This window comes from Leptodactylus fuscus, chromosome 5 (genome assembly GCF_031893055.1).
Source record: "Leptodactylus fuscus isolate aLepFus1 chromosome 5, aLepFus1.hap2, whole genome shotgun sequence".
Classification (NCBI taxonomy): Eukaryota; Metazoa; Chordata; class Amphibia; order Anura; family Leptodactylidae; genus Leptodactylus; species Leptodactylus fuscus.
In genome coordinates, this window is record NC_134269.1 from 96,951,605 (window position 1) to 96,974,535 (window position 22,931).

Here is a 22,931-nt window from a genome sequence, read left to right on the forward strand (position 1 = left end):
TCCATACACTTACCCAACATTATGATGTAACACATAAGGGATTAGTTGGGTTTGTTAGATTAGAAAAAAAATTCTCGTCCATAGGCTATGTTTGGAGTTGCACCACAATCACTTAATTAGAACTGAGCTGCAAACAAAGTTCTGTCTATGAATCCAGCCTTACCCCCACAGATATGTTAGGGTCACTTCTACTTAATTGTGTATTCCCCTTGTGAGATATAGCCATTTCTGTCAATCTGCAATTGAACTTTTTGGAGCAATAAGGAGTAAGGCGGCAGACTCCCATTAATAGCATATTTCACCCACTCTCTCTCTTGAGGGGATCTCATACCATGAGAGAGAGCCACGCATGTATAGTGTGCATCCCTACAATTTCAGCTGCGAGGAGTAGTTTAGTGACCCATGTTCAAAAGAGATACGAGTTCCGATTCTATCCTGTCAATACCCCATATGGCAATACCACTTTTTAAGTGAATTGGTAACCTTATTAGTTAATACTATTGTAAAACTCCTAGTGCTTGAAGTGGTGTAAGAATTCATAAGTGTTCTAATCTCCAGTCCTATCCCAGATTATTATTAACAGTTATAGTGCACATTTCATTTTAGGGAAGGTCCCAAGCAAACGTGTTTTACGCCTCAATGTGTAAAGAGGTTCTTCAATGTGGTTAACCCTTTATGAAACATTTGCATAAAAAGCTTACACTACCTGGCCTCACCTGTAATTGTAGCTGCTGTACTCAAAGTCAATGAGCATCAGTTTATCTGATGGATGAGAGGTCCGAGATGACAGAAGCAGGATATTCCCTGAAAGAGGTAGACAAGTCACTTAGATTATGTTATGGTTAATGTAAGGAATATGCTTCCTCTTGAAATATATATCCCCAAAAAACATTTAGAAGATTACCAAAAATATCATAGTAGGTGCTCAAAGGTTTACTGGACATACCCTAGGCAGTATTTATAAAGTCAGTAACATTTTGAAGCCATTCCTGTTGAGAATGTTTGGGAACTCTAAGTATATCCATTTATATCGAGAAAATCTGGATGGATTCAGTAACCTTAATAATATAAGACTGACATACAGTGGAATGCCTGGGCACATAATATATTCTACCACAGCAATAGCAATTGTGGTTTGATTCATTTATATGTAGATTTATACGTTAAATAGGAAAAAGCTTGCAGTATCAACTTTTCCTATATTTTTAAAAACATTTTTTTGTTCCGCTAAACAACGTAAACACGCAATTACATGCATGTTTACGTAACCTCAGATCCTCCCACGACCTCCTATTCCGCTCTGCTCTTATCCACTCCTCACACAACCGCCTCCAAGATTTCTTTTGTGCATCCCCCATACTCTGGAACTCCATACCAAGACACATAAAACTGACCCCCACAATCACAGGATTCAAGAAGGCCCTGAAGACTCACCTATTCAGGAAGGCCTACAACCTCCAATAACACTATAACCACACGACCATCTGAACCGTCTCCCCCTCTCCTTCTGTCTCTACCCCCCTTCCCTCATAGATTGTAATCCCTCGCGGGCAGGGCCCTCTACCCCACTGTGCCAGTCGGTCATTGTTAGTATTATATCTACCTGTATATTTTGTGTACTGTATGTAACCCCCAAATGTAAATGGTGCTATAGAAACAAACAATAATAATAAAAAAATAATAATTACACAGTGACTTTTACAATACACTTAAGTTATACATTGTATAGTGCCTGCCAAGTCTTTCTATTAAGCCTTGCCAGCAACCATCATGTATGAAGCTGGCTCAGTTCCTGAGCCCATGCCATATGCTTTCTGTAGGTCTGGTGTATCGGTACATAACCCTTAGTTTCTTAGTTTACAAGAAATCCTTGGGCATTTCTTCAAGGCTATACTGACTTTTCATGAAGCATGGGGAATGCAAAGTATCAGAGTCTGAAAGCAAAAATAGTTTCACTTTACAAATCACAGAAAGATATCCAGGGATTTGAATACAAATCGGTTCTGTTCAAAGCCTGACCAAGACGTGGAAAACAGTGGATTCTCTTAATACCAAGATATAGCCAGATACACCAAGACAGGTTTCAGATAACTGACTGAGCTGCGAAGCATTGCTGCATAAATACATATATACCATAAAATAGCCACTATATGTCAAACTGGGGCTGTGAGATTAGGACCCAAATCAAAATCACGACTGATTGACATTTTAACTATTACAATTATTTAAAATGTACTTCATAGGGTACCAAGTAATATTTACACCATGCACTGAGAAGCTGAAAAGCTTTTTATATTACTGTCTATGGAGCAGTATAAGCCTTTTTTTTTTTTTTTTTTGCAGGGCTGGATGTATTTTTTACTATTTATATCATTTTAGGGGAATGTCTGATGTTCTGTTTCTTATCCAAAATTTCTTGATTATGATTTGGCTCTTTTCATTTTTTTTCACAACATACACCATATGGGAAAACATTACACCAGGCTTTTTGACCCAGGAATACCTAATGTGTATAGGTTTAATTTTATTTATTTACTTTTAAATGTGTTCTAGGAAAAAGTGGGTGACAACTGTGCATTTAATAGGCGGTCATAGTTACAGATCAACAAACCAAAATGGAGGCATCCATGCAGGAAAATGGCACCTTACTCAGCTTTGACTAAGGCCTTAGGCAACTTAATGCCCATGATCAGGAACTGCTGTCAGTTTCTGCTGTATAATACAGCAGAGATCCAGCAGCTATGGTAGCCACTCAGCTCCTGAGCGGCTGCCATATTTAAGCAGTCAACATCTACAATAATTAATCCTATCCTATCCTACTAATCCTATCCTAATGTGAAAGTTTGGATGTTTGTGTGTTTGGATATTTGTTCCTCAATCACTCAAAAACGGTTGAACGGATTTAAATGAAATTGGGCACATAGATAGATTGTAACCTCGCTTAAAATATAGGCTACTTTTTATCCCGGTAAATGACATGGTTTCATGACTGTTATGAATTTATGTTCACATACTATATTACACTACTCCTGCAGCAGCTTATCTATCTGTGTAAACACCGCTAACCCTCAGTAGATTGTGTACATGCATTTCCATATTATCTGATCTGCTCCAGGCAGTGCAGACAAACTGACATGGGCAAACACCTTTAATTCAAATTGGCAGTTTGTCAATTTTAAACATGCCTGGAAAAAGAAAATCTAATTTGTCGCAAACAACGAGAGCTATGAAGGTAGCCAGAAGTCACAGACTTCTCCTCAAACGGAGCCAACAAAACGCTCATTATATGGTGTCCCAGCGAGCTGTTGAGATGCCGGAACAATTACAGGCACAGTACGAAGAACAACTTCAGTGCCAGGCCAACTTGAGAGCTGCCAAAAAACCGGAGCATGTGGATCATCAACTCCAACAACACACTCATTACATGACGTCCCAGCAAGCTGATGAGATGCTGGAACAATCACGGGCACAGCGGGAGGAACAAATTCAGCAACATTTTTGGTCATTTCATTTCTATGGTGCCATACAGCTGTAAGCAAAATTCAGGACAGATCCTATTTCTGTCAGTTTTACAGCCCATTCACACTGGCCTCAATGAATGGGGCCGCAGAGGCATGAGCGACACACACGTCATCCATGTGCCGTTCAATCATGGCCCAACGAAACGCACACGGTTGTGTGAACTTCACTGTAAAATGTTTGGCAGGAAAGATTAAATGTAGAAAACAAATTCATTGTAAGGCATCTGTCGGACCACAGCCCCAATTTGGACAATGGGAGTTTCACTGCTTACAAAGTTTGTTCAGGTCGGGGCCCCACGTGGTGTAAACGCTGTGTGTCAATTATACTTAAAGAAATGCTGGCAGTATTCCTATAGGTAAAATGGAAGCAGGAAACCTCTGCAGACTTTCTGTAAAAAAAAAATCTGTGGGAAAAAACACAATGCATTTCCACTGTGGTATTTCCTGCAGTGCTTTCACTGTGGCCTGCTATGTGGAGCTTTAGCCTCAAGGTACAGGGGGTGCCCAGTTGTTTTGAGGAAAACTAGTTTGATACACATTTCTACTTCTTTAAGTAGATAGACTATAACAGTATCCATAGACGTTACTAGAAAGAACAAAAAAGAGGTAACAGCAGACACAATGGCTACCTGGGATTTCATTGGACCCATTTAACCCCTTCCCATAGACGGCATTTTTTGATTTTCGTTTTTGACTCACCCCCCCTCCCTCATAACTTTTTTATTTCTCTGCTCTCAGAGTCATAAGAGGTCTTAATGTTTCTTCATGATGCTAGTTACCATTAATTATTCTGTACCATGAACTGGGAAGCTGGGAAAAAAATTCAGAATGGGGTGGATTTGAAGAAAGTGCATTTGTGCGATGTTCTTATGGGCTTCGCTTTTACGGCGTTCGCTGTGCAGCCAAAACAACATGTCACCTGTATTCTATGTTTCAGTACGATTTTGAGGATACCAAATTTATATGTTTTTTATTTACATTTTAACCCCTTAACAAAAATGCAAAACTGTGCCAATTTTTTTTTTTTCTCTAAAAGTCGCCATATTCTGACACTCATAACTTTTTTATACTTCTGTGTACGGGGTTATATAGGGTGTGTTTTTTTGCGGGTCCGGGTGTCCTTTTTAGTTATACCATTTTGGGGAATTGCTATTGCTTTGATCATATTTAATTCAAATTTTTATCAGAGGCAAAACGGTGAAAAAATGGCAGTTTGGCACTTTTGACTTTTTTTCCCCTGCTACGGCATTTACCGTCGGCCCTGGAGCTTGCTCCAGGTGCTGGCGATCACTGGCAAAATGGCAGCTTTGACCAGGGTGCCAGAAGAGTTAATGCTCATCAGTGTGGGCACCAATCATGGTCATTAGCGCATGATGTTTGCTGTAGTTAAACACCCGGCATCCACTGTACTATTAAGGCGGATGTCGGGATGGGGTTAATATTACAGTAACTCATGATCTTGGACATGGGAAGTTTTGTAAACAGAAACTCGAGGGAAGTATATTGACATAGCTGGTACTAAAGATTTCTCAATCGGCACCATTAACTGCTGTTTCAAGCATAATATTTTGCTTCAAAAGAAATATATTTATCCAAGTATCTGAAAAATACCAGTGATCTTCCCATTTCATAAGAAGTGCCATGCAAATAACCTGTTTCACCCAGCCACTGTACATACAATAATATGTCTCTGAAAATGGCAGCTTGTAAATGATATGCTACACAAAAAAGTAGTGACAACATATCAGATGGTCACCTACCTTCCTGAACATCATTGTGGCAAAATACAACGGGAGATGGTGTAGACTCCAACAGAGTTCTGTAATTACAGAATTAGACAGAAAAAGTCAGTAAAAATATGTCCACATGCCACAGATGTGTTTTAGGCAGATGTGCAAAATAGTTTTTGACTGTTCCATTCACCTAAAAGGGGATTGCAGAAATCTATGCACATACTGTACAATTCAGTTCACTTGTATGGAATGAATTTCAAACTGCATATTACATTTGAGTGACGGTGATATTAAAAGGCGTTTGGGTTTTCTGTTTTAGAAAAAGAGACCACAACTAGAAGTGGCATCAAGACCACCAAGCAATGGAAAAGTCAGAATAAGAACTTCATACAAAATCAAAGTTGTGGAGGTAGATGAAAGTGTCTTATGAGAGCCCTTCAAAAAGTGGCCAAGAAAAGGAAGAAAGCTTTTGGTCATATAGATCAGTTTTATATTCCTATATCCTATATGCATTTACTACAGTCTCTCCCTAATGAGACACAGTACCCCATCTGACCCATGTTATTCTGACTATTATTATCAAAATATGCACTTAATTCTCCTTGAGAACCAAATTCCTCTTTTTCACCAATGAGGTGTTGTTTGCATATTCCTTATCCAGAATTCTTAGCAGGGTATGTATGGTCTTATATGTCCCTGTACAGTCTCTCACTCATAAGACATTATCCCTTGTAATGCATTTAGTATAATGGGTGTAATAGATGGCATCCTCCCCATTTCTAATTAAATAATAGTTACCATCTCTGAGACTGTCCTGCAGCCACCGTGTAACCCTGTACTATGTAGCCTGCTTCCTCACTGTTTACGCCTTCATGAAAACAGCAGGGATTGCTGGATTGACAAAAACTTGGATAAGTATATCTGAGAGTGTGGGTGTGAGGATAAAATTCCTAAATTTCCAGCATTATTACAATTCTCAGTTTGACACACTTTTCTCCTTTAGTCGGTAAACTGAAATACACAAAGCCCACTGAAATCAGCAGGCGAACGTGCAATAAATGGCTGTGCTGCGTGCTTTAGCATAAGAGCCACTATTCAAAGTGGATCATCTTCCTAGTTGACAAAGGAACCCTTAAGTATAAGGGCAGAGGTTGTCTTAAGCAGGGCTGATCATAAGAGACGTTTATGTTTTTCATTACATTATAATTTCATACTATATATTATTTCCAGATACAGTAAGCTTTAATAAGAAACACATTTCCCTGATGTCTGACTAAAAAGTACTCACTATGCTGTAACATTAACCTACCAATGACACCTACAGTAACCACAAGACCATACTGGCATTCTTGTTCATGCGGTGATCCATCATGTCACAAATCTCAAGATGACCACAGGTTCAACCAACACAGATGCCAGGTTCAGATGTCTGCCTGTCAAGATGATCTAGTGGTTACCAATACCTGCTCTTATTACTGGACAGCAAAACTGACTATATAATGAGAAACACAAACCTAGAGGGGTCTGACTTTTCATAAATGTGCTGTAAACTACATTATAAAAGGAACTTGCTAACATTAGATCAGTGTCAATGACCTCCCTATATAAAGCTGTCCCTATTGTTTAGTAAACTGTTCTCCATTTTTCTGCATAATGATCTGGTCCTAAATATGGCTGCTAATGGAGAGTCATGTGAAACTGTTATACAATATTATGTATGTGATAATTTCCTAAGATTATTATTAATTATTTTTAAACAGAGGCTTCTAATGGAAGTCTTGGTTCACAAGAATCCAAATCGATGCCCACCATCCCTGATCTCCAAATAACAACACAGTAGTAAATTCCTTATAATTCTGTTTACAGCACAGGCAATTCTATATACTGCTGGAAAGCCAACAGTGCACTGAATTCAGCGCACTGTCGGTTTTCCCGATCGGTGCCGGTACCATAGCCCTTCACAGTCAGAAGGGTGTTTCTGACACTCTGTCAGGAACGTCCTTCTGTACAAGCAGCGCCTATCGCGCTGTAGAGTGTGAGTGGGGAACGCCCCCTCCCTCTGCTCACAGTACTCGTCCATAGAGGAGTATTATCAGGGGAGGTGGCGTTCCTCCCCGGTGTCAGAGCACAGCGCTATTGGTGCTGCCTGTACAGAAGGACGGTCCTGACAGAGTATTGATAGTACTAAAGTGTAGGGACATAGTATTTTGACAACACCCAGATGTTAATTTATTTATACATTTCTATGTGGAATACCAGTGGAAGATTTTAAGTTATAAGAAAAGTTGCCCCAGAATAATTTCATGGGGAATACAAGGATTTGCTTAAAGGAGAAGTGACAGGTCCACTTTAAGAAACTTTGCAATTTCTTACTTTAGGCTTTTCATTTCTTCCTCCAAGTGAAAACTCTTCAATTTGTTGAATTTTTCCACCAAATCTCCTTTCGTAAAGGATAAAGATGAAATCTGAGACATATACCTAGAAGAGAGCAATGTACACAGTGCAATTACAGAACAGAAGTGGTCTGTTAAAGCAAATACAAGCTGGTGGAATGCTGGTCAAGTCTCACAGTAAAGGCGTACCTAAATTCTAATATAGAAGATACTGTACAACTGCCAAATACAATCCTTGTGCTTCCCATTCCGAAGCAGGACAAGTGACCACTCTAAAATCTCAATGTCATGTCTCAGTGTTGTAGTTTTTTTTACTCAATGCAGTGAAGTATAAGCAAAATGCCACGTGTCAGCCTCACCTTAAACTACCCTAACTGCGATAATACAGTCTGTCCATGTTATAACTGATAAAAAAAACAAATAACATGTTAGGAAATTGCTCTGCAAATATTTACTGTGACTTAAATACATTGAAATTGGATATCCTGCGATGCAATATGACCACCGCTTACAAGTCAAATCAAAAGAGTGCAGAAAATGAGAAAAATCTTACTTATCCATAGTCTTGAATAGCCACACTGGTTCCTTGTTGAACGGCATCTCCATCGTGTGGAATCTGGCCATTTTCACTGCAATCTCACTAGAAATTTCAGGAACACTAAGTTCTGAAGTCACCAGTCTACGGCTCTGTGCAAGGGAATATGATGAATAAAAATATAAAAAGGAGCAGATATCCAGTGTGAACAGAGCCTTATTCAGAAAGATGAGCTGTACAATTTTGGGGTAAACAATATTTTGGCAATTTCTGTGACTCCCATAGAGTTTAGTGCAGAATCCCATCAACATGCACAGCTAACTCTATCAAAGTTTCACCTCCTCTTATAGGATGGTTTGGCCCATCACTATTATATATACTAGAGTATAAGCCGACCCGAATATAAGCCGAGGCCCCTAATTTTACCACAAAAAACTGAAAACTTATTGACTCGAGTATAAGCCAAGGAGGGGGGGGGGGGGGGAAATGTCGGTCTGCCCCTTACCTGAGCTTGAGGACTGGGGTTTTTTCCCCCCACTTGGAATTCAGCCTGGCTGAATATAGGGTATCTGCAGTGCTCCTATTAAGCCCTTCCCGACGGAAAAGGAGCACTGCAGATTATATATATATATATATATATATATATATATATATATATATATATATATATATATATATATATATATTCAGTAGATCGGGCACTTTCAGACACAGGGATACCTAATGTGTATGTGTTTCACAGTCATTTTCTACTTTTATATGTATTCTAAGGAAAGGAGGGATTTAGAACTTTTATTTATTTTATTTTTTTAAAGCTTCTTTTTTTTCCTCACTATTTTATGGGAGATTCTATACATTACTATTGGTCATAGACCCCCCCCACCACCACCAAAAAAAACCCCAAAAAACAAAAAATAAAATTTTTGGTTGACTCGAGTATAAGCTGAGGGGGCTTTTTCAGCACAAAAATTGTGCTGAAAAACTCGGCTTATACTTAAGTTTATACGGTATATAAAATATTTTAGAACATTGTGATGTGCTGCCTCTTACGGTTATGTTTTTATCCTGGGCATAAGCTGATACTTTTCTATGGACACTGTGTTGGCATTAGTTGCAATATAGAATGTGCTGGTCAGATACTGTATACTGTACAATTGCATTCAATTTTGTCCTTTCCTCTCACCGGAATGTATTCTTCCAGACGACCTTGTGGAAAAACACCATACAAACGTGGACCCAGTGACCGCTCAGCAAGGATTGCAAACATTACGCTCTCCAGAACAATAGAGTCCACACCCTGCAAAATGTAAAGAAACAGAAAGTCCATAATTTCTATCAATATAGTGCATCCACAGCACCCGGGTGGTGAACAACATGAATTTACATGATTAGTTTGTACTTATATAGCGCTAATAGAATCTACACTACAGTGATATACTGAATACTTCATTCAAGTTTATTACCTGCAGGATGGCTCCATAAATTCGGAGCAGCACTTGTCTTGGCTCTGTGGATTCAGCTTGTACAGTGTCTATAAGACTGCACTTATACAGCAGGTTACTGAGACCACCACTAAAAGGCAAGAGGAGTACAGTGGTTAACAAGACATGGATATTTGATGTACCCCTACAACCAATCTGACTGACATCCTGATGTATGCACAAGCTTTCTGCCAGGATCAGGTGATTTGCTAACTCTATTGGGTTTGTCAGTGGTCACCCCATACAACATATCTCCCTCAGTGACTCACCTCATTAACCCCACTAGTAGTGCAATGGTCCCTTCAGTGCGCCCACACATACTAATTTCCAGGGAGTGAGCGGTGAGCTGGATTCAATACTTACCACTCTACTCCATGCTTCTTCTCTGCTCCAGGGTCTGATGAGACATCCACACTTGGTACCTTGAGTAAAGTAGTGAGTAATGAAACCAGCACACCATTTGGACCACAAAAAGTCAATGAGCACTTCCATCAGTACAAATGGATGCACTCATTGTGCTCCTAAAGTGCTGAGACAGCCTACTAATAATGTCAGGTTGTCTAGAGTTAAAATAAGATGGGTCCCCTGGCCATGAAACAACATTCATCCTCATTGAGTGGGTGGAGGTATTCTTAGCCACTTCATGAAGCCCTGGGTCACATAACTGGTGTTTGCATACCAATGTAAATTAAAGCAGAATGACGAACTGTTCCAGCAATTAACCTCTTGTTCTCTCATGCTATGCTAATAAATATTAGACTTCATGATTTCCATCTATTCCATTACCCTCAACTGGTATCCTAGTACTCAAAGTCCCTGGTGCTCCTAGGCCAATAAATCAGCAGCGTTCCTGGGCTTGTTCTGGCATAAGTCCTAGCCACAAAAGACTGCTGAGGCCAATCAGCATCACAGGTGACATATGTCAGGGACGTCCCAAGTCCTTTCCTTAGGCCGCTGACTGGTCTCAGCAGTCCATGGCAACTCCTTTAAGATAACCATATGCAATAATTTCTAACAAAAAATATTTTGGAAATAAAAAGATTATAATTCATGGCTACAGACCTACAAGTACTATATCCTGTCATGGTTATCAATGATAAATACAGTATTTTTTAATATTAGCAGGCTGCTCATTGATGGTACATACTTTTTTCATAGTGGTTAGAAATTTCTATTTCTTTTTCATGAGTATGGTAGTATGTAGAAATATTACATTTTATTATTTTGCACTATTTTAACTTCCAATCCAATTAAAAATAATATAGAAAACTAAACTATAAGGGCAGTACAATGGTTGTGCCCAGGGTGAATGTATGAAAAGATGCACGATCTTAGTACATCCACTTTTGCAGGGACATGGGATTACATCCTGAACACGTGCTTGCACATATATCCTAGTAAACAGACTGACTTGTAGTTAGCTGCTGGCTGACATTTTCAGCAGTTGATTCACAATTTCCTGATGACCTTGCAGCTATGATTCATGGAACTGTAGAGGAACACGAGATAAAAGGATGTAATGGAAAACCTCACACAGCCAGTCACAACAACATGAGGACAAAGGGTGTGATGTGATAGAAAGATCTACAAATGTGCCCCCACCAATAAATACCACATATCATATCATAGATAAATACAAAAGTATACAGTTTAATGAGGTTTTCAAAGATAATCTACTAAAAAAAAAAAAAAAAAAAAAATAGGTTGGGGAGTGTGAAAAAAAACCCCAAAACAAAAACACTCACCCGTCTTTGATGCTCCAACACGATCCAGTCCTGCTGCTCCCTTGTTACTGTAACGTCTTGTGTTCCTTTCCTTAGGCCACATTTCCACTCAGGCCAATCAGTGACCTAAGGAAAGGGACACTGCACGTGACAGGTAGTTATGTCCCGTGTCCTTCGCTGAGGCCGCCGCTGCGGTGGCGATATGTATTTATGTGCAAGACCATTCTGATATACTGCTGCAAAATATATCTCTGTAATACAACAAGTTGTTACAAAAAGACACACAATGCAAAAAAACAACCACAGTATAGCTTGGTTATTATGCTATACTATGGCTCTTTATTGTCTTGTGTGCCTTTTTGGACTTAACTTGTTTTTTAAAGGCAAGATTTAGCGCTATAACACTTTTGGTACACACACATTTGTAGTACTATCAATTGTGAAACTGCATATTACATGCATTAACTGTTATACTTTGAGCTATCCATGACCTTCTGCACCCCCGATATTTTTATTTGGATTAACGGTTAGCTGTATTTATTTATAACAAACATTTGTGTATTTATCTATGAGATTTGGTATTTATTGTGCATTTATTGGTGGTGGAACACTTGTAGGTCTTTCTGTGCAGTGATTGGTGTGCCCAGTACAAGAATAAGCTTACAGTATCATGTGATAGTAAGGCGGCTCTATACCAAAGTCCTCAGACACACAGCCCCCCAAGGCTATCATCTGCATCCCACAGCCTTCTGCAGCTGGAATGGCAGAACTAGGGAGAAAAGAAATTTGGCCTAGCATTAATCCTTTACAACACTGTAGGCCACATTAGGCCCACGGCTTACAGGTTCCGGTCAGCTTGTTAACAGTTACCTCTCTGCTACTTCTAGGTCTGGGGTTGTCCATGATATTTTATTTTATTTTAAATATGATTTTTATTGAAAAGAAGAAAGCTTTTACAATAGAATAAAAAAAGCAACTACAAACAAAAGAAGAATCGGCATAAGTCCAAATAATACTTCAGGAATCGTAAGCTGGGACGTCGGGCTGCAATCAAAAAACAAGAATGACACAAACAGGACCAGACATACAAAGACCAAAGGACCAGATATACAAACGCTACAAAGACACCAATTCTACGAGAAGACAAGAAAGGGATGAAAGGGGGAAAACAACCAAAAGGGAGCAGGAAAGAAACAAGAAAAAGAGAAATAGAGGAGACGGGATAGGAACAACAAGGAACGAGAAAAAAACAAACAAAAACAAACAATAACATAAACAACAAAACCACATACCTGAATATGGTACCAAGGAAACACAAAATACATCCAAAAACAAAATAGAATAAAATAAAAGAAGATAAAGCCACCTGGGGTAACAACATAGTAGGTAAATAGAAATCAAGGGGTCCCCATGGGGGTGGCCTGAGGCCGAGGAGAAAGAACACCCTTATTAGACTCCACATACGAAATCCAGAGAGACCACTGGGATCGAAACTTGGCGTAAGTATGGTTTTTGCTAGACAACAAACGTTCCAAGGTACATGCCAAGTTCACATGGTGAAATAGTTCAGCTAAGGTCAAACAGGGAGCGGACTTCCACTGACGAGCGATCATGGCCCGAGCTGCGAGGACAATCTGCCCCAGCACGACCTGCAAATCCGAGGGAAAGCTACCGATATCTAAGAAACAAAGGGCGAGACCAGGAGAAGGACTGATATCTAAACCAGCAATGGCGGACATAAAATGAAATACCGCTATCCAGAAGGTTTGAACCGGTGGACAGTCCCACCACAAGTGCAAGAATGAACCCACTTGGCCACAGCCTCTCCAGCAGAGTCTGGAACAAGAAGGATCAATATGCGTCATTTGGACCGGAGTTCTATACCACCTCAGCATGATTTTCAAAGCCGTTTCCCAATGTGCTGCCCCCTTAGATACACGTTTAACAAACCCAGCTGCCGTATACCAATCCGACAGAGAGATGGTTCTGGCAAGATCCGCTTCCCAACGGAGCAGGTGAAGAGGTTTGACCCTCTCCGGGGGGACAGAGAAAAAACCATAAAACACAGACAACCCACCTCTAACAGGCGAGGACCTGTTCCACAGTTTTAAGGCTAGCCTGGGAAAGGTCAATCTAGAGGGTTCATAGGATTGAAAAAAATGACGTAGCTGCAAATATTTAAAGAAATCCATCTTAGGGAGCTGGAACTCTTCCTGCAACATGGAGAACGACTTAAGCCCGTCCTCAGTATACAGATGGGCAACTTTGTAGAGACCCCTAGAGACCCATCCACGGAGTCGCAGCTGGGGGAGAAAAGAGGTTAAATATAGTACGGGTAGCTTAGATAAAGGGACCAGATCTTCTCTGGAGGTATATGACAAAAAATAACGCCAAGCAGACACTGTGGCCCTAATACTCAGTAAGGAAGGGGAAGTAATGGGCGGACTTGAATCCTTAGGGCGTAAAATACTCATAAGCGGGGCATCCAGAAGGTATTCCTCAATTTCGGCCCAGCGCCATTTAGAAGTCTGATCCCACCCGACCCTAAGTTGATCTAGGACAGATGCCATATAGTATTTTTTAACATCCGGGACACCCGCACCCCCATGGGACCAAGGGCGCGTCATCACCTTAAGTGGGACTCTGGATCTCTTACCCTCCCAAATATAGTTGGAAAGAATAGACTGAAGCTTGGTAAAATATGAGTCAGGGAGGGGGATGGCGACAGTACGGAATACATACAAGATTAAAGGTAACACCATCATTTTGACAATAGCAATTCTGCTAGCCCAAGACAGCATCGGCTGCGAGAAAGAGGCAAGAAGAGAAGTAACTTTAGTCAGAAGGGGAGTGTAATTGGCAGAGAACAGGTCAGAACTAGGGGCCGTCAGGGAGATGCCAAGATAAGTCATACGGGAGTCATTCCATTGGTAGGGGAATTGAGAACTGAGATCCTGTCTCAACGAGGGGGAGATGAGAACAGGCAATATCTGTGATTTGGAGGAATTTACCTTATAATAAGAAACTTTACCAAATCCCTCCAGGACCGCCGTAGCAGCACTCAAGGAGGAACCAGGAGAAGTCAGGGCCAATATGACATCGTCAGCATATAAACCGATTTTATGCTGCTGGCGACCCACAGTAATACCCTCAATATTTCCCGCCGACCTAATGGACTCCTCAGAGGCTCCATCACAAGCGCAAAGATAATAGGGGAAAGAGGGCAACCCTGGCAGGTACCATTCGAGATCCGAAAGGGGTCAGACAGGAAGCCCGATGAGAGCACATGAGCCGACGGGTGGGAGTACAGAGCCAGAATAGCAGATTTAAAAACCGACCCCATACCAAACTTATCCAAAAGGCAGTCTAAGTAACCCCAGTGAACCCTATCAAAAGCCTTCTCAGCATCCAAAGCCAGAAGCAAAGAAGGCATACCATCCCTTTCGGCTTTCTGAACAAGGTCTATGAACCTCCGTGTGCCGTCAGGAGCCTGCCTACCAAACACAAAACCTACCTGGTCAGGACTAACTAACTGGGGGAGTAGAAGGAGCAACCGCTCAGCAAGGATTTTAGCGTACAGTTTGATATCCGTGTTCAGGAGGGAAATAGGTCTAAAATTAGCCGGGACAGTGGGAGATTTGCCGGGTTTAGGGATGGTCACTACAGTGGCCGACAACATTTCCTCCGGGAAGCATTGCTCCTCCGCCGCCTTTCTGAACACAGCTAAAAGATAAGGGGACAAAATATCTGCGTATTTCTTGTAGTAAATCCCTGAGAAGCCGTCAGGACCAGGAGATTTTAGCGGTTTCAATGAGGCTATAGCCTCCGTAACTTCAAATAAAGTGATAGGCGAGGCTAAGGAGGCAGACTGCGCAGGGGAAAGGCGGGGCAGGGCCACAGAATCTAAGAACCTATCAATTTCTTCCTTAGATGGTTGGTACGTCTGGGGATCATCCCTAAGATTATATAACGACTTATAATATAAACGAAACTGCTCTGCAATGAGGCGGGGGTCAATTACTTTAGTACCCGAGTCATCTACAAGGTGAGCAATACGGGTTTTGGGGCGCGACTGTTTGATTTTTCTGGCCAAAAAGGCACTAGCCCTACTATTGTGCACATAGGCCTGACACTGAAAACGCTTAAAAGCTAAGTCCTGTTGGCAAGCCAGAAGGCCCTGCAATCGGAGTTGACATTGCCTAATCTCCGCAGAGACAATGGGAGTAGGGTTAAGTTTATTAATCGCGGAGAGGGAGGATAGGGAGCAAAGTGCGGCATCTATGTCTTTAGACCGTTCCTTTTTGGCCCTCGTGCACGCCTGAATAAGTATCCCTCGCATATAAGCCTTATGGGCATTCCAGAGCACGAGGGTCTGACACGGAGGGGGAGTTGAGGGAAAAGTATTTCCTCAAGGCCTCACGGAGGTGCTCACCATAGGAGGGGTGATCTAGGATATACTCATTCAAACGCCACTGGGTAGGCATAGCAGTGGAAAACTTCTCATGCAGAGAGAGGGACACCGGAGCATGATCAGTCCAGGTGATCAGCCCAATATCCGTAGATTCCGCCTGCATCAACCCGATTTTATCTGTAAGAAAGAAGTCAATACGTGAGTAAGAGGAGGACGAAGAAGAAAAATAACTATAATCTCGTTCCCCGCCATGTTGACAACGCCAGACGTCATAAAGGCCCTGATCAATCAAAGAGGAAGACAATATAGGGGAGCATCTCTTGGGGTTGGAGGAGTCTAGAGAATTATCAACTAAACAGTTAAAATCCCCCCCGATGATCAACATACCAGTAGCAAAAGTCCGAATCTTGGAGAGCACAGATTTCCAATACTGCGCCTGCGAACGATTCGGGAGATAGACAGTCACTAAAGTATACTTAACATTGTTAATAAGGCAATTAAGCCCCAAAAACCGACCCCCGGGATCAACTAAAGTGGATTCAAGGGAAAAAGCCACTGAATCCCGCACAGCAATAAGAACACCCTTACGCTTAGCATTGCAAAAAGCCTGATATATATGAGGGAAAGAGGGATTAGAAAACTTAGGACTTTTACCAACACAAAAATGAGTCTCCTGGAGAAAGAGCACATCACAGCGAAGGCGACGGGCCTCTCTCCAGACAGAACTCCGTTTACAGGGGCTATTCAAACCCCTAACATTAAGCGAAGAGATACGGAGTACCATAGTGTCAAATTAAAGAAAAATGGCGGAAGACCCAGGTGGCTACACAGGAAAACTAGGATGCATAAAGTATGTGCGAACAGGCATGATAAGCATACAACATTCCAGGCATGAAACAAGAACAAAGAATGCAAACAAAATAGCATAGTGTCAAAAAACACCAAATAACCAAAAATAATCAGCTGGGGGGGGGGGAGAAAAACAGGTCAGTAACACTCAGCGAGAGTGAGTATTAGAAAGGCACACAGGTCACCTAAAACAAAGGATAAAGTCATAACATTAGGCAAGGCGAGTCAGTCCGCCGAGGCGGCTAACAGATTCACTTACGACCGCCCACCACAGTCCATTCCTTAGTAAGATGAAAAGGCCGCACTGAGGATTCGGGCACAGATGAGTGAGAGTCAGCAGGTGCAAGCTTCCACTTACGGAGGAGGGACATGCCCGCCTCCACATCAGGGACGGAATGGAAAACCCCATTACGGGGAATCAACAGCTTGGTAGGGAAGCCCCAACGATACCGCATGCCCCGGTCTCTGAGGATCTTGGTGATGGGAGCCAGTTCACGTCTAGCCTGCATAGTAGCTGCTGATAAATCGGGGAACAGGGAAATAGATGCAAACGGAGCTGGTAAGGTGCCACATTTCCTGGCTTCCGCTAGAATCGAGTCCTTGACTTGATAGAAGTGGACCCTCGTTAACACATCCCTCGGGACATCCACAGGAGCAGAGTTCGCTTTAGGAATACGATGGGTTCGATCCAGGGTGAGCTCCAGCTCAGTAAGGTGCGGGAGGATTTTCTTAAAGAGACATTGAACATAGGCCATCAAGTCCTCCGATGCCACATCCTCGGGGACACCACGGATCTTAATATTGTTGCGTCTAGACCGATCCTCAGCAGCTTTAATTTTGAGCCATCTGACCTCCGCTTCCAGGGTGTTGTGAGCGTCAACCAAATCATTATGAGCAGTCGAAAATTCCTCCATTTTATTCTCAAGGTGGTCAGTCCGCTCTCCCAAAGCATCGATATCCTGCCGCAGTTTGCCCACCGCAGAGGAGACAGTCTTGTTAATCCCCGCCTGCAGAAGAACAAGCATCCCTTTCAAGGTATCACACGTTACAGGGTCTGAGGAGGTCGGGAAATCAGAAATGTCCGGATGAACAAGATCAGAAGTAGCAACAGAAGCAGGTAGGGCATCAGCGACCCGTTTACACACCGGCTCCTTGCCGGACGGAGAACCCTGAGGAGACACAACAAAACTTCTCTTACCGCCATCAGCCAGCAGGGGGAGACGATCAGCTGAGAGAGAGCCCTCTTCAGACAATGAGTTCACCAGTTCAGACCGTGGAGGCGACTTCGCCGGAGAGCGGGAACCCGTTGGTGAAGACGGCAGCGAATGCGACATGGTGCTCGAGAAGAAGTCAGAGAGCTTCCTGGGAGTTTTGGAGGAGGATGGTTTCTTCCGAGGCATAGTAGAAACAACAGGAAAGATCAGGGATGGGACCAAAGCTGGTAAGGCAGGAGGGCAAGTCCATACGACAGGGACAAGGTTCGCGGAGCAGTGCAGGAGGTCAGACAGCAACAAAATCCAACAGGGCGGTAGGGGTCATATAACAAGAAGCCTAACAGTCAGCTGAGAGCCGCCAGAGGTGACACTGTGAACGATTTAATCCAACATGGTGAGATAAGTGGCCAGCAGTGGGGACACACAGGCAATTGGAAGTCCACGGGAGCCCAATGTGAGGAGCCCCCCCTGGTGGTGGAGTAGGGGCTCTGCACTCACAGAGGGCTCAACCAGAATATGCAGGGAGCAGGCCAAGTAATATATAAAGTCCAGTCCAGGTGGCAGGTGAGGAGCCCCCCCTGATGGTGGTGTAGGGGCTCAGCACTCACCCAAAGAAACAACACTCAGGCAGGAAAGCAGGAAACAATGTCCAGAAAAGTTCAGGGGGAAGGAGAGGAGCCCCCCTGATGGTAGTGTAGGGCTCACCACTCTCCCAACCCCCCTGAAGCTGCAGAGTACTAGCGCTTCACAAAATGGCCGCCGCCACTGCCAGTCCCAATGAAGCAATGTTCAGGCCGCACAGCAGGTTCCACACAGGCTAGGAGCAGACACCGGAGGTATCACACAGGGGGCCAGAAGGAGTACCACTCACCTCCACACAGCAGCCGTTGCCAAAGCACAGGGAATAAGGACTGAAGCCGGCCGCCGCGATCAACAGGAGGGGACCGGAAGTGGAGATGGCGCCGCGGGACAGGCCGGTGAGTAGGCCGCAGAGCCTCCGAGGTCAATAAATCCGGACTGGAGCTGAAATGGAGATCCACGACGCACCACCAGGGTCCAGGGACACACCGCTGGGCGCCACCGACCAGGAACAGGCAGGTAGGAGATAGATGCCGAAAGGAGAAGGCCGCAGATGCCGGGAGCTCCGGCAGACGCGTCCTCTCTCCTTGCCGGCTAGCCACGCCCCCCCTGTCCATGATATTTTAGTATAGTGGCAGAAGGCAGAGAAAAGCAAAAAAAAAAAAAAAAAAAAAAAACCCCAAAAAAAAGCTGGTCCCAGCATTGCTCTGGGGATTTCCCTGCTGAACATGACCAATGAGACCAATTAGCGGCCTAAGGAAAGGACACAGGACGTCACTAGCAGGCGTCACACAGGTGACACCCCAGATGTTCCTCTCTTTAGTGACATGTTGCAAGGACTTCAGTTAGAAAAGCCCTGAGGCGCCCTAGGGATCAGACAGCAGCATGTGGAAAGGCGAGTATGTTTTTCTCTTTCATTATTTTTCACCTTCTCTAGCCTATGGCCAAAATTTGTTGCATTTTTTTGAGCAGAAGGGAGAAGTATAAGAACTTCCTCTATACTTCCCATTACTTTTGTAGCCATTCTTGGCTTTGGCTTAAAAAATAAAGCGCAACAAAATCTGCAACAACAACAAAAAAAAAAGCTACGTTTCTGCAACGTGGGGCCTTAGCCTTAAAGAGGCCTTTTTATGTCCTCAGGCACATACGGTGTTATATACCACTAGACAGCCAACAGTGCACTGAATTCAGCGCACTGTCGGCTTTCCCGTAATGTGCCCCAAGGCTGGAGATGTCGGTGCTGTTACCGATCTCTGTCCACTGTTAGAACGCCCCCCCTTTCCCAACAATACTCATCCATAGCCCTGTACTGTACTAGCATGTGTCTGAGGACATTAAAGGTCCTCTTTAAGTCACAGCAGTGTGCCTGGAGCAGGGGATGAGAGTGCCCCAGGGAGAATTAACTACAAGTAGGAACCATTAAAGTTTTATAAAGTTTAATGATTAAAATGTGCGAAGCCACTGCTAGTGGACATTACACTGTACAGAGACACCAGAAGGAATGCAGCTAACTCACGTTTACATTTTTTCTATGTGCAGCCCACTTGCCTGGCCAAGTTTGGGACCCCTGTTCTATACTATGGGTGTATAACCATTTCTGGTCAGAGGTCACACTGTATCACTTCCAAGGGCTGCAAGAAAAGATTAGGGTAGGCACACCCCTAACATTTATTTATTACATGTATGTTTTAGTTTGGTGTCCTATAGTCCCTGAGATGTGAAGCGCCCCTTCATGACCCCTGAGCAGATTGCGACATGTACAAGGAGCGGTTGGGATGCTTGGAAATTCTCTGCAATAAAACCTTTGGTAAAAAAAAAATAAAAAAAAGAGATATTCCCATACAAGACATGTACTGTATAACATATCAATCGTTTATACCATAAATGTCTGGTATGCAGGCTAAATCTGGGACTCTCACCTATTAGGGGAATGGACTCTGTACTCCATAGAAGTGCAGAGGTGCATGCTTTACACCCCTAACTACACAGTCTACAATCATAAACACCTGCTAGATAGGACCCTATATAAGTGCTATTTATCTATCATGTGATAGTTAATAACAGGTGACTTGAACCGTCTCCAGGTTACAATAGGGCAAGACAAGAAACTGAGCATAGAACAAATGACCGATCTATAATCTGTAAACTTTGTACGTGAGGTTTCTGCCAGACCTTATAATGTACAACGTGGAAACCACCGGATAAAGTACCAGCACCAATGTACTAAGGTCAGCAGAGACAGAAAATACACAAGTGTAGATACTGGAAGGAGTTCCCCAATTGCTAGTGCATCTCTTAGATACCTAAATTTGCCAGAAGCTTTCCAGGAGCAGCTCTCATATAGATCATTCTACCAGCAGACAAAGGAATAACCACAGGCACTGTATGAGGAGATGTATTACCTTTGTACATACACTTTTTCCGTGACATTGGATAATATCTATGCATCTCTATTTGTGCATTTCATTTGTATGCAAGAGGCCTATGTAAAATCCACCCCGTTTCTGTGCCCTCTGGGATCATGTACAGAGTGGGAGTGCATAAAATTGTCTATACGGTAAAGATATAAGATAAGATAATCCTTTAATAGTCCCACATTGGGGAAATTTCAGATATGAGCTCATGTGTCCGATTCTACCTGGCAAACTGCTTCAAATTGTGTGTTCTTTATCGGCAAGTCATAGCATAAATGCTGTGGTGTGATGTAGATTTCACCCTTATGCATTGCAAAGGCTGAAATCCAAGGAGAAAGTGACGTAAATTGATATGCCCCAGATTTAGAATCCACCCCGCAGCTCAGTTACATGGCAAATGTTCCTGTAACATGTGGGTGAGGTTTTGACATGTTTCCTCCATTCTACTTGTGCTGTAATGCTCTGCAGATTGTCTAAACAATTCTACAAGGAAAATAATCAGAGAACGCACTAGGTATAAACTTACAATAAACCTCTGTTCACACTAGCATTGTGCTTTCCACTTAGAAGCTAGACATAACTATGCCAGATCTGTTCTCAACTGGTTACCAGCGAATCCTAGAAAATCCCAATAAAGGGTTCATCTCATGAACACAACCCCTGTGCCAATGTTCTGTAAGGGCAAATGAACAGCCCAGGTGGGGAGCACCAACTCAGGATTCCCCCCATGAACCAGAAACACTCTATGAAAGCGTGTCCTATACGGTCAGACTAGGGCCATCCTTGCATTATATGGACATGTAAATCCCTATTAACAAACGTGTGAACATAGATGGAACCTGGATGTAATCCTACATTCAAATGTCTGACTGGCAGCAGCTTTCCCTACCAAGTCAGCAGATTGCCAACCAACCAATCATGGCGACAGCACCGTCCTAAACTGGGTTGGCTCTCATGAGGGATTCCTCTAGGTTTCAGTATTTCTTATTACAAGAAGAAGTGTTGCACACTATACTGCGGATATCAATACCAATATGGGTGCCAGGGGATGATGTAGTGGTAGCCACAGATAAGCAGCACGTCCCCAATGTCACCATTATCACACAGTATGATTGTGCAGGCGTTGTCTACCACATACAAGCACCACTATGTGAGCCCTCACCCTAGGCCTGTCAGACTGGTAACACAAGTGTATACAGGACCACATGGTGACGTCACTTTATCCTATACCATAACCCACGTAATAGAGCTATGCCAGGGCTTCTCCTCATCTGATCATGGCAGACCATGTGGCACTGCACGCTGTGAGCAGTTACCTGACCACAGACACCCTCATCTGCTCCGGCCTGATGTTCTTCCATGCCCCTCTCAGGTACTCCCGGCACAGGGTATAGGCTCTCTTCCGCAGCTCCTCGCTCAGCTCCAGGCGGCGCCCTCCCGGGGACAGCGGTACAGTCAGCCCATTAGCAGAGGCCATGGTGCCCGCACTGACTACGTGGTATAGACACAGTCTAGTGGCAGCTACGCTGGAGCCCGGCGTCACCTACAGCCCGTGTAATATGACACGCCACCGCAACCGTCACCCCATCATCTGCTGTGCCCACAAAGGAGGGCATGCCGGGCACTACCAGTCATACTGCTAGAACTGCGACGTCAGAGTACCACAGTCTATGAAAGCTAATTACGGAGCGGTACCAGAGAAGAACATCACGTGGCTACCAATAAGATAGCCGGCACAACTGCAGGGCGGCGCTGTTTCCAGTCAGCTGCTCTGACAGCGGAAATTTTGACACAGTGATTGGCATCTATTCCAGCCAATCAGAGCGTAGACCTGCCCTCTAGTCAGCAGACCACTATGACAGGCTGAAGCTTAGTAATAGGTCACGTGACCTGGGCTAGCGCCTCGGAGCTGCGCTAGTAATTGGATGAACTGTGAAATAATCACCAGTCTGAACGTGTACATAACGTGTATATAACGCGTGCATAACGTGCAGGAGAGGAAACTGCCCCCTGGCTACATTCAGTTATTTAAGACGCAGTACCGCTGTCTATTGCGCCCGCCATTTTATTGAAGACT

General features: G+C 43.2%; 1 protein-coding gene across 1 annotated transcript in view; it reads right to left on the reverse strand.

The window, feature by feature from the left end:
* CHKB (choline kinase beta) overlaps positions 1–22,637 on the reverse strand; it is a 32,363-nt gene extending 9,726 nt beyond the window's left edge. Inside the window, exons 1-7 of the mRNA XM_075273778.1 lie at positions 22,171–22,637; positions 9,646–9,754; positions 9,366–9,479; positions 8,201–8,334; positions 7,628–7,732; positions 5,282–5,340; positions 717–804 (exon numbers count right to left, since the gene is read on the reverse strand). Of these exons, the coding sequence (XP_075129879.1) occupies positions 717–804; positions 5,282–5,340; positions 7,628–7,732; positions 8,201–8,334; positions 9,366–9,479; positions 9,646–9,754; positions 22,171–22,331 (770 nt within the window). The 5' untranslated portion in view covers positions 22,332–22,637. The remainder of the gene's footprint in view (positions 1–716; positions 805–5,281; positions 5,341–7,627; positions 7,733–8,200; positions 8,335–9,365; positions 9,480–9,645; positions 9,755–22,170) is intronic.
* Positions 22,638–22,931: the final 294 nt, after the last annotated feature.